Source organism: Elephantulus edwardii, unplaced genomic scaffold (assembly GCF_000299155.1).
Source record: "Elephantulus edwardii isolate Elephantulus edwardi_28Jun2011 unplaced genomic scaffold, EleEdw1.0 scaffold00274, whole genome shotgun sequence".
Taxonomy (NCBI): domain Eukaryota; kingdom Metazoa; phylum Chordata; class Mammalia; order Macroscelidea; family Macroscelididae; genus Elephantulus; species Elephantulus edwardii.
Genome location: NW_006400024.1, coordinates 3,242,607 through 3,255,557, shown reverse-complemented (window position 1 = coordinate 3,255,557; position 12,951 = coordinate 3,242,607). Strand labels below are relative to the sequence as shown.

The 12,951-nt window shown below is 43.4% G+C and overlaps 1 protein-coding gene across 1 annotated transcript in view; it reads left to right on the top strand.

Annotated features, from left to right (window-relative positions):
* Nucleotides 1-12,951, top strand: part of PLEKHG4B (pleckstrin homology domain containing, family G (with RhoGef domain) member 4B) — a 111,403-nt gene that overhangs the window by 36,903 nt on the left and 61,549 nt on the right. Inside the window, 1 exon segment of the mRNA XM_006900176.1 lies at nt 4,240-4,333. Coding sequence (XP_006900238.1) covers nt 4,240-4,333 — 94 coding nt within the window.

The window sequence follows — 12,951 nt, the reverse complement described above, 5'->3', positions numbered from 1 at the left end:
TGTCCTCAGCTGTGGGAATCAGGCAGGGGTGTGCCAGGCGGTCAGGGCCCGGCCATTCTCCACCCAATGAAGACTGTCATCAGGTGGAGGTGTGCCAGGCGGTCAGGGCCCAGCCATTCTCCACTCGGTGAAGACTGTCCTCAGCTGTGGGAATCAGGCAGGGGGTGTGCCAGGCGGTCAGGGCCCGGCCATTCTCCACCCGGTGAAGAGCATCAGTATTGTGGCACGTATGTTATGAGGAGCCCTGCTTGCCTTGAAAATAGACTACCATCAAAGTCTAAATATCAGCACATATGGAGTCTCAGAATCAGCCACCTGCGTCTGACCCAGTGCAGACATCCAAGCACTATCCATTTATCCACTCATTCTCTACCCATCATCCATCCCAATCCATCTACCCTCCACGGTTCTCTATTCATATGTATGTTCACTTGTGCGTTCTCATCTATCCATCCATCCTCCACTCATCCTTCCAACCATCTGTCCACCTGGCCATCCTCTATTTCTCTATCCTCCATCTACCAGCCATCTGTCATCTATTCATCCACCCTCTATTCAAACATCTACCTGTTCACTAATCTTCCACACATCCATCCATTCATCCACCAGCCAACTATCCTCTATCCATCCTTCCATCCATGCACCCATCCTCCATACTTCACTCATCAATTCTGCATTCATTCATCTATTCTCCAGCTATTCACTTTCTGTCAGATTATCTAGCTGCCATCCATCCACCAGCTCATCTCACTAATTCCCAGAACACGTCCTGTTTTAAAAATCAAGAAAAATGTGTGACAGGGCTGTAGCATTTCTCAATACCGGTTTGATTTGTATGCTGACCAAATCATTCAAGAAGCTGGACACTACAAAGAAGAATTTGGCATCAGGATTGGAGGGAGACTCATTAACAACCTGCACTATGTAGATAACACAACACTGCTTGCTGAAATTGAAGAGGACCTGAAACACTTGCTGCAGAAAATTAAGGACTACAACCTTCCAATATGGATTATATCTCAACATCAAGGAGACAAAAATTCTCACCACTGGACTGATAGGCACTTATTCACTGTTCAGCTTTCAGATGCATAGCCACTGATTAGAAAGACCATAATCTGAATCAGAAACACTTTAGTCCTCAAATTGATATCATTATTCCTCAAAAATGTGGAGAGATCCCTGATTGCAGATTTTCCCAGTACAATACATCTCCTGATTTACTGATTGCTGGTACTAATGGGGTAGCATAATGAAAGAGAGAGAAAAGATTGGAATTGTCAACAATTTCATCTTACTTGTATCCACAACCAATACCCTTAGGAACAGCAGTCAAGAAACCAAAAGGTGTATTGCATGGGGAAAGTATGCAGTTAGGGACCTCTCCCAGTATTAAGCAATGATGTCACCTGAATCAGGCTTTTCAGTCACTTTCTATGCATCTGAGAGCTAGAAAATTACGAAGATGACAGAAGAATTGATGCCTTTGGGTGGTAGTGTTAGAGAAGAGCACTGACCATCCATGGACTGCAAAAGAACAGTCTTGGAGTCTTGGAGAAAGTTCAGTCAGAGTGCTCCTTAATGGCAAGGATGGTGAGATGCTGACTCACATACTTGGGACATATTGTTAAGAGATGCTACTCCTTAGAAAGAGACATCATCCTCGGAAAAGTAGAAGGTCAGTCACAGGGAGGAAGATCCTCACTGTGACGGGCTGACATAATGATTGCAGCAATGAGCTCAATTATGTCAGAGATGATGAGAATGGCACATGACAAGAAAGGATTTGTTATTCAGACTACCACTATGAATTGTAGTTGACTCGGCAGCACCTAACAACCACACCAATCCACCCACCATCTATCCTTATTCCATCATTCACCTTCCTGTCCCCCATCATCTATCCATCAATTCCTCTTTCTTCACCAATCCATCTACCCATCAATTCTCTATATAGTTATCTATTCTATACTCATTAATCTTCCATCCAATTATCTCCCTGCCATCCATCCAATCATCTGTCTTTCATCCATATATCTACTCTCTCGTTCTCCCTCCATTATTCATCAATCCATCTTCGATCCAATAATATGTCCTCAGTCCATCTACTACCTTATCTCCATCCACTTATCTAATGATCTCCATTCATTCATTCATCACTCTATCCAGCACTTAATGAAGTATATAACGGAGAATGGAATATGGTACCTGCCAGTACCTGCAAAATGGGATCCAAATCCTTATACTTCCAGCATTAAGCAAGTCCACAATGCTGGGTGAAGAGCCACAGTCACTGAGGAACTGGGTCACAGACAGAATCATGGTGTTTGTTGAAGGATACAGGAAGAGGACTTTCTAGGCAAGCATAGAACTCACGAAGTCCAGGAGCAAAGTCACATTCTGCACTGGATATCAACTGAGAGTGGGCAATCTAGGAGATGCTGACTGTGATGTAGAGTGGAAGGAAGACGATATTGGAGCAAGGAGACGCAGAATGTGGAAAGCAGATTGGCACAATGTCTCAGGTGAGGAAAGGACACGCTTAAGGAGGTTAGTTGGCCATCTTAACTGGCCACGGAAGATGGAAACCCATGGAGAAAAGCAGGTTTGTCCCAGGGCTCAGGCTGAGAGGCACCAGTGAGAACACAGTAATAAGCGTCTTCTTGAGTGGCCTCAAGGAGAGATAGGCTGCTCTTTCTCTGTCCCTCCTTTCAACAAACCTGCTAGTGGATAGGAGGGAATGTGCTGATCACTGACAGTGCTGTGAGACACAGCTGGCCTCCACGGCACCTCACTCCTCTACACAGCTGCTCCTCATGTTTGGAGGAAACTGTCTTACTCAGTTCCTGGAACCAGACCCCAAGACATAGACACAATGACTGATGTGATGTCAGAGGTGAAGGGGTACCGCCAGAAGTAGGCAGTCAGGGAAGAACAGGTATGGTTCAGGGTGCATCACGCCATCCTCACCTGATCCCACAGTGGACCCAGAGTGGACGTCAGCCTCCGGAGGTGGGAACTTGTGCTCCAGGCCTTAGTGCAGAACTCCCTTGGCTGCTACATGGCACACTTGGCATACAGAGAAAGACCTGGAGCAAAGACCTGATGAGATGTGGGCATCCAGGGAGGTGAGGGATGACAACCTCTGGCCCCAGCTTCCCAGCTGTCTCTGTTGTCTCTACTGAGGACCTAATATTCAAGAGTCAACTTTCCTTTCTAGAAATAGTCCTATTTCTCAGTCCATTGGTCTCCCCTAAGAGACACCTGTTTTTTTATATATTCTTTAAAAGCCACTCTCAGGCTGATTCCTTATAGGCTGGTACATAGGGACATCTGCCCCATCAAGCAGGAGGCAGGGGCCACCAGCAAGTCTGCAGCTCGACAGACTGGTTCATGGTACACAAGTCCACACTAAAACTGGCATCTAGAAATACTCTGTAAATAGAATGTTAATTAGTCACAGAAGCTAAAACAAAGATGTTTCCAAAGAAAATTATTTTTTTCATTCTATCTTCTTAATACTAGGGGTTTTTTTAGATTTTCACACTGGATCTATCCTATATCCTTCACACACACCCCGTCAAATTGTGTAACCCTATGATTAATGCCCCACCCCTGCATCCTCTTAAAATTGGTGTATCTGGTCACCACAGCCTATTATTTTTGTCCTATTAAATTTAAAATTAAATCTGACCATTTCAATTGAGACACAAGTTTTGAAAGAGTTTTGGGGAAGGTGTTGTTTGTTTTCCGACAATATTTTGCAATCTTGGGTCAGCTCTGATGATGCTGAGTGGTCCCCTCATCAGAACTAATGCCCATGCTTATACTAAAAGCAGAGAGACAAAACAATTGAGACTTTTGGGGTCTTGGCTTCTTTGGTGGTGGGTACACATCTGTGATCACAGCCACACCCCATTACCTCCAGCCCTAAAACTTGGGGAGTGTTGCTGTTGAAGGCTAGGTGGCTACACATGAATAGTAATCACTATCTCTAACTAAAACATGAATTGACCTGGGAAACTCAGGGCACCCTTTGCATCAGGCAGAAGCCTCAGTGGCCACTGCCCCTACTTAGAGGTGGAGACCCCAGCCGTGGCAGAAATGCTTCGGTAGTTGCTGTTCATGTTTAGAGATGGAGCCCTAGTCTCAGGCAACAGGAGCCTTATCAGTTACTATTTATGCTTGTCCTGTAGAGGATTTGAAAGATTATTCATGGATGTCTGTCTCCCTCTGCAGGAAAGAGGTGCAAGACCTGGGGTTGGTCGTCTTGGTTGACACGCGGAAGGGCCCAGTAACCCCTGTTCTCTCCCAGGCCCTTGAAACCCTACAGGTGAGCTAGGGTCGTGGCTGCGCAGGTCCTATGTTGTCCTGAGGAGCAGCCGTGGGTGAGGGTATTGTACTTAAAGGAGGAGAAAGGAGCAAGGGGCCCTGGAACAAGCTGGTGCCCAAGACTTGCTCTCCCCAGGGGCTGGATAGGGCTGTCAGGCTAAAGAGTATCTATTTGTCCTCTGGGCTGTCTGGGAGGCCATGCTATGGGGTTGTTGTAAATCCTTAGATCCAGCCAGGCCATGCATGCAGGTACTGTGATCTCAATCTATCTGAGTATATTGGGGTGCAGAGATACTCATCCTCCCTTGCAGACAGGACTGAGGCATGGACAAGAGGGTTATAAACTCATTGCGGGGATGGAGCCCTGAGCCCCTCAGCAGGCAGCTACATCCTGGCTCTCAGGACCACACGGATAGTTCTAGTTTCCATCAGACGTGGGTTTATAGAGCCCATGAGCAGAGATGCACTAAGGTCTGAGGTCTGTGTTAGGTCTGGACTCTCTGTGAGATCTGATGCTTTGGCTCCTTTTCTCAAAGCCCAGGAATCTCTGGATGCCTCGTCTCCTGCTACCTTACACTAAAGCCCATTATCTCTCCCTATCTTTGCTGAAAATGCAGAGTTGGACCCTCAAGCTGAGTGTCCACACAGACGATGTGAGGCAAGAAAAAGCTGTAGTGGTTGCTGTTATGGATTGAACTGGGACGCCCTCAACCCCCAAATTTGTCAACTTGGCTGTGCTGTGATAATCAGCCGTGTAGTGATGCAATCATCCCTCATGACGTGATCTGGTTTATGAGTCAGTCACTTGTAAGTGGATCAGCATGGGATGCAACATTCCCAACTCTGATCTCATGTACAAACACATTTCCGAGGTTGTGGCCTGCTGTGTGTGTGTGTGTGTGTGTGTGGCCTGATTTTTTAATTTCTTACAAAAGATAGAGAGAGAAGTGAACCAAGAAGGAGAGACTTGACTGCTATCAAGAAAGAAGACCTGGGAGTGCAGACTATTTTTAATCCAGAGTCTCTATGCTGAGAACCACCTAGATGCAGGAGAAGGTTCATGCCAGACATGGGGAATTTGAAGGGACAGTGGACCCAGAGCTTTGAAAAGAAACCAGGACCTTCTCCCACAATGACAGACAAAGCCTTCTCTTAGAGATAGCACCCTGAATTCAAACTTGCAGCCTGCTCAACTGAGAATAATTAAATGCCTGTTTACAGTCATCAAGTCTGGTATTTCCGTTATACCAGCATTGCTGTTGTTGTTATGTGCTGTTGAGTCACTTGCGACTCATAGCGACCCTATGTACAACAGCCCTAAACCCTGCTCTGTCCTGTGCCAACTGCACTGTCTCTGACACACCCATCCCGATTACCCCAGTCACTGAATCAATCCACCTCATAAAGGGCCTTCCCCTCTTGCGCCGTCCCTCCACCCTCCCAAGCATAATGTCCCTCTCGAAGGACCGGTCCCTCCTTACAACATGTCCAAAGTATGTTAGACGGAGACTCAGAATCCTTGTCTCCAAAGAGCAGCCTGGTTTAACCCTCTCCAGGATGAATCTGTCTTCTTGGCAGTCCATGGTACATTCAATACTCTTCTCCAGCACCACAAGTTGAAGGCATCAATTCTCCTTCTATCCTCCCTAGTCATTGTCCAACTCTCTGATGCGTAACAAGTGATTACAAAGACCACAGTCTGTATCAGGCGCACCTTAGTCTCGAGAGTGACACCATTGTTCTTCAGTACCCTGGAGAGGTCCCTAACAGCAGACTTTCCCATCGCCATACGTCTTTTAATTTCCTGGCTGCTGGTGTCAAGAGTGTTGACCGAGGAGCCAAGCAGACTAAAGTTGTTAACAATCTCAATCTCTTCACCATCCATCCTGATGCTGCCAATTGGTCCAGTGGTGAGAATCTTTGTCTTCTTGACACTGAGCCTCAATCCATACTGAAGGCTGCAGTCCTTGACCCTCTGAAGCAAGCATTTCAGGTCCTCCGCAGTTTCAGCAAGCAGGGTTGTGTCATCTGCATAACGCAGATTGTTAATAGATCTTCCACCAACCCTGACACCACACTTCTCCTCATAGAGCCCAGCCTCTCGGACAATCTGTTATGCATACAGTTTGAAAAGGTATGGATACAGGACACATCCCTGGCATGCACCTTTCCCAGTTTTGAACCATGCAGTGTTTTCCTGCTCTGTTCTGACCACTGCCTCTTGGTCCAAGGATAGATTTCTCATTAGCACGATCAAGTGTTCTGGGATTCCCATTCTTCTCAGAGTCAGCCACAGTTTGTTATGATTCACGCAGCCAAACTCCTTTTCATAATCAATGAAGCACAGATTGACATTCTTCTGGTATTCCCTGCTTTCAGCTAAGATCCATCTAACATCAGCTACAATATCCCTAGTACCACAACTCCTTCTAAACCCAGCCTGGACTTCTGACAGTTCTCCGCTGATGTGCTGTTCCAGTCGTTTTTGGATAATCTTCAGTAGAATCTTGCTTGCATGTGCAATCAATGATATTGTTCTATAGTTTCCACACTCTGTTGAGTAAGGGGCTCTCATGGTCTAGTGGGTAAGGAATTGCGCTGCCAATCCAAAGATTGGTTTGAGTTCACAGCTGGTCTATGAAAGAAAGATACCAGCATTAGATAACTAAAAATTTGTATAAATAGAGATGTTAGTATGAAAGACACCTAAGATGTGAAAGTGATATTGGAATTAGGTAATTTATAAGGAATGGTGTGATTTATAGCATCTTAAAACCCACTAGAGGGTCAGCTATGAGTCTGTTCCAACTTAATGAGGCATGGTAACAGTGAAGAAACTTTTTGTGGAATCATGAGTGTCAAAGGAAGTTCTAGGGAGGACTTGGAAGAACTGCAGAGAGCTGTAGTATCAGAGATGGCACAGCCAGCCAGAAACAGTGACAGAGGAATAGCAGCAGAAGAACCAAAAGACAACGTAGGAACTGACCCACGGAGGGCAAGAGCTGAGTGCCTTTGAGCTGAGGCTTATGGCCAAGTGCAGAGCCGCTTATTGATAGAGTTTAAGAGCTTTGTCTGAGCACAGCTGAGGTCTGACTGGCTTAACTGGCCTTAGGTGCTGCGATACAAAGAAGCAAGGAACTAGAAAGCAGATAACTGTATTCTAGGTATTTGGATAAAGAGACTTTTTCTACAATAATTAGAAAAGATCACAGACTTAAATGTAAAGTCTACAGCTATAAAACAACAAGAAAACGGGGAAATCCCTGTGACCTTAGGTTGTTTAGGGTTTCTTACTTTTTTGTCTTCAGAAGACATTTTCAATAACATGAAAACACAGGTCGTAGGTGTCCACTGATCTGAACACTCCTCAAAACATCACACTCCATGGAGTGCTGGACTGGTGTAGGACTTGGCAGAGGCTGCCCAGGGGCTTGGCTTGCTTCATGCTCGGTACCAGCTGCATGTTCTCTTCTCAATGAGAAAACATCCACTTGATTATATTCTTAGTACAAGGCAGTCACAAGAGAGCATTGTAGTCTTCTAGGATGGGAAGGTGCCCTTCCAACCAGCAGCTTCTGAAGAGGAGAGGTAGAGATGCCTGGACATTAGAGAGGAACCAGCATTGAGAACTGCATTGCTGCAAAATTGGCACGTCCCTGAGTCTTTGTTTTCTGGGGCAGGAATAGCTGCTTAACCCCAACCCTAGGCCAACCCTGGGAGAAGGGAAGGGTACATGGTTGTTGGCAGCTACTGAGACTTGGGGCCTGCACTTTGGGGACCTTGTAACTTTCCTGAGTCATTTCCCTGAGCATTATATCCCAGGCAGCACTCCTGCAACTTTGCCTACACCTGAAAGAAACCTGCACCCCATCTACTGCAGGACAGGACAGAGAAGTGGGCCCATCATAGCTACACAAAGGCCCCAGATCCCTGGCTCTCAAAGGGCAATTAGAGAAGCTTGTCACAGCAAACAGGGAACAGATCTGCCCATAGATGACCAGCACGGAATATTGTCACTGGGAAACTCAATTGGAGGCAACAATTTAAGTCTACAACTCACGAAAAATATCATAAAGAAAAGGATTTGTCAACAACTTACATGGTATGCTTCATGCATACCAAGAAGAACTTCACAAAATGTCAAGAAAGCAATAGGCAGCTTCAAACATTAGGAAAAACATTTCTCTTAAAAAAGCAGATCAGATTGCAAACCCAATGAATACCTTAGAGCTCACGAAGAAACGAAGTAGATATGCTTGGACATTAGAAGGTAGCCAGAATTGAGAACTGCACTGCTGCAAAATTGGTACTTCCCTGAGTCTTTGTTTTCTTAGGCAGGAATAGTTGTTTAACCCCACCCACAGGCCATCCCTGGGAGAAGGGAAAGGGAGGAAGAAGAAATGTATCAATGTGGAGTTACATAAGCAGCTAATGAAGAAGTTACAAATGATGGAAAAAAGAATTGAAACCATAAAGAAAGAGCCATGAGGGTTTAAAAAAATCATCATAAGACAAGGAACAACCAGCACAGTGCTAGAAATAACAGAAAAGCATGAAAATGCAACCCAGAATATCAAGCCTGAAATGACAGAATTCCCCAACAAGCTTTATGGACAAAAAAGCAGAGTAGGAGAAATGGAACAGAGAGTCAGTGAGCTTGAAAACAAAAACCTCAATGGGAGTTACTAGAAGAAAGAACAACAAGAAGATGTGAGGAAAATGAAGAAAACATTAGAATCCTGTAGGATAATGTCAAACACAGGAGCATGTGTGTGACTGGAATTCTAGAACAGAAGGGGAAGAGGAAAAGAAAATTGTAGAAGTACTAGAAGAAACATTCCCAGCATCATGAAAAAGAGGAAATCCACATTCAAGAAAAAAAGTGAATGCCAAACAGATTAGACTCCAAAAGAACAACATTAGTCAAGACATAGTCAAATTCTCCAAATTCAAAGATAAAGATAAAATACTAAAAGAAAAAAAATTAAAAAGAATACTGAAAGTAGAGTGAGAATAAACAAAAAGTCACCTACAAAGGAGAACCAATTAGGTTAAGCTGTGATTTCTCAGCAGAAACCATGTGAGCAAGAAGACAATGAGATGGTATGTATAGAAGGCTGAAAGAAAACAAGTGTCAGCCAAGGAGCCTGTACGTAGCAAATCTGTCCATCATATTTGAAGGAGAAATGAGGTCATTTGCAGAAAATCAAGAACTTAAGGAATTTGTGAAAATAAGACCAACTGTAAAACAAATATCAACGGAAGTCCTTTACAGAGAGACAGCAAAAGAAAGTGGATGGACTAGAGTAACCAGAAAAAGAGTAAATGAAACAGCAAAACGGCAATGATACAACCTGGCCTTTTTTTTAAATGTAGGATACGATAGAAGGAGAGTTGGTGCCTTTGAGCTTTGCTGCTGGAGAAGAGTGCTGAATATACCATGGACTGCTAGGAGAACAAACAAGTTCATCCTGGAGAGGGTGAAGCCAGGCTGCTGCTGGGAGGCAAGGATTCTGAAGCTTTGTCTGACATACTTTGGACATGGTGCAAGAAGGGACCAGTCCTTGGAGAGGGATATCATGCTCGGGAAGGTGGAGAGACGGAGCAAGAGAGGAAGAGCCTCGATGAGATGGATTGATTCCGTCACTGGGGTAATGGGGATAGGTGTGTCAGAGACAGTGAGATTGGCACAGGATAGAGCAGGGTTTAGACAGAGCAAGGTTCAGAGCTGTGTACATAGGGTTGCTATGAGTTGCAAGCGACTCAACAATAACAATATGACAACAATAGCAATGAGATAGTATGGAAAAATTTTTAAACCTAGAGGAAATGGACAAATTGCCAGAAACTCACACCTTACCCAGACTGACACAGACAGATGTAGCACACTTGAACAGACCCATCACCAAAGAAGAAATTGAGCAAGTCATAAAAAGACTCTCACTCCTCCCAAGAAAGTACTGACCCACATAGCTTCCTTGCTGAATTCTATCAAACATTTAAAGAAGATGTATCACAAATTCTACTTAAATTATTTTGAAAATAGAATTTGTTTAAAAAGGAACCATTCCAGAATCATTTGAGAAAATCCCAATACCAAAAGAAGAGTGATTAGGCGTTGGGGGGAGCAGGGAGAAAAGTGCAACAATGAATGAGTGGTAATCCAAAGTCTCTGTAAACTTTCATTAAAATTAATTTTAAAAGGTATAATATCTAAATATAAAAAAGAAAAACAATATAATTGCTCCCATTGACAAAGCAAATAACCACTTATTTCCATCAATTGATGCAAAAAAAGGCCTGCAACAAAATCCAACACCCCTTCCAGAAAAAAATCAAATAAAATAGGAATAGAAGGGAATTTCCTCAACATAGTGAAAGACATATACACAAAACAAAGAGCCAACATCATTCTCAATGGATTTCCTCTTGGGAAAAGAAAGCAGGCAAGGATGTCCACTCTCACTACTCTATTCAATATCAGGAAGTACTTGCTTGGGCAATGAGATGAGAGAAGGAAATAAGCATCTACATTGGCAAAGAAGTATTAGAACAGTTGCTATTTGCAGATGATGTGATAGTGTACACAGAAAACCCCAAAGACTCAACCAAAAAAACTATTAGCCCTAGTAGATCAACTTAGCAGAATGGCAGAATAACCTCTTCAACAAATGGTGCTCACAAAACTGGACACAGACCTATAGAAAACTGAAGCAGGATTCACATCTTACACTATACACAAATATTAACTCAAGGTGGATCAGAGACCTAGGAGTAAAACCACAGGGATCATAAGAGACAAAGTGGGACCAAACCTAGAACCTCTAGTCTATGGTATAAATAGGCTTGCAAATAGAGCCAGAAATTCACAGCCAGAAGAGAACAAAACTGAAGAATGGGACTTTCTAAAAAGTAATTCCCTGTGCGCATCAAAAACTTTTTTCAATAGAACGGTTTCAAACGAAATTTACAGAATCCTACAGGACCTAGAAAAACAAACAAAAGTAAAAAAACCCACCACAAAACCAAAAACAGAACTTCACCAAAGAAGACATTCATATGGCTAACAAGCATATGAAGAAGTGTTCAAAATCCCTAGCTCTAAGAGAGATGCAAATCAAAACAACTATGAGATATCATCTCACCCCAGTCAGAATAGCAAAATTTAACAGAACAGCAAGCAACAAATGCTGGCGAGGTTGTGGAGAAACTGGAACCCTTATTCACTGTTGGTGGGAGTGTAAAACGGTGCAACCACTGTGGAACATGGTATGGCGCTTTCTCAAAAAGTTACAAATAGAGATACCATTTGACCCAGCAATTCCACTACTGGGAATACACCCATAAGAGACCATAACTGACATCCAAGCAGATATATGCACACCCATGTTTATTGTGGCTTCACAATAGCAAGGAGCTGGAAACAACCCAGGTGCCCGTCAACAAACGAATGGCTAGAGAAGCTGTGGTATATTCACACAATGGAATACTATGCAGCACTGAAAAACAAGGAACTCATGCACTATTATTCAAAATGGGTGACCCTGGAGGACATTATGCTGTGTGAAGTATCTCAGTCACAAAAGGACAAATACTGCATGGTGCCACTGTTGTAAAACAGGACTGACATTGGGGTTGGGGGGAGACTGAGAAAGATGGGTTCAGTAATGTATACTGCACTGAAACAGATGAGGGAGAAAACTGTTTAAAAGGGCTATGTGATTAGGTATTTTTGTAATGACAGGAGTCTAGAGTGAAGGTTACTTGGTGGAGTGGACCTGGGGAGAAGGATTGTAAAAGAATGAAAGAATTTTTCTTTTCCTTTTCGAAGAGGGTAGTGTACTAGAGGGGAGGGTTGGGAGGGGAGAAAAGTGCAGCAATGAATGAATGGAAATCCAAAATCTCTGTAAATTTTTACTGAAATTAATAATAAATTTAAATAAAACAATAAAAAACACTGATAGCTCAATAACAAAATGGGCAAAAGAGCATGAAAAGTCTTTTCACAAAGGAAGACATTTTGAGTGGCCAATACACACTTGAAGAGATGCTCAAAACCACTGACAATAAGAGATCCAAATCAAAGCCACAAAGATATACAAGTAGAAGTGGCAAAGTTTAGTAGGGAAGAAACAATAAAATTTGGAGAGGATGTTGAGAGATTGGCATTCTCATGCACTGCTAGTGGGTTTGTAAAATGATACAACTACCCTGGAAGACAGTTTGGTGTTTTCTCAAAAAGCTGAACATAGAACAAATACTGTATAAGACCATTATTGTAAAAATAGAAGGATAACCAGTGAGATATGGCTATACAAAGAGAGAAGGGGAGGTGAAAGGGGAAAATCATGAGGTTGAAGAGTTTGATGGGTGGAGGAAGGGAATGAAAAAACAACCAGTGTACATGAGTGAGATACCATTTTTCCCATTTTGTTAATTAATTTTAATGAAAGTTTACAGAGACTTAGGGTTTCCATTCATTCTTTGTTGCACTTTTCTCCCCGTCCACCTCCTCTCCCACAATTTACTCTTCTTGAAAAGTAAAAGAAAAGCTCTTTCATTGTTATGCAATCTCTCCCCCCAAGTCCACTCCACTATGCAGACTTCATTCTGGACTCC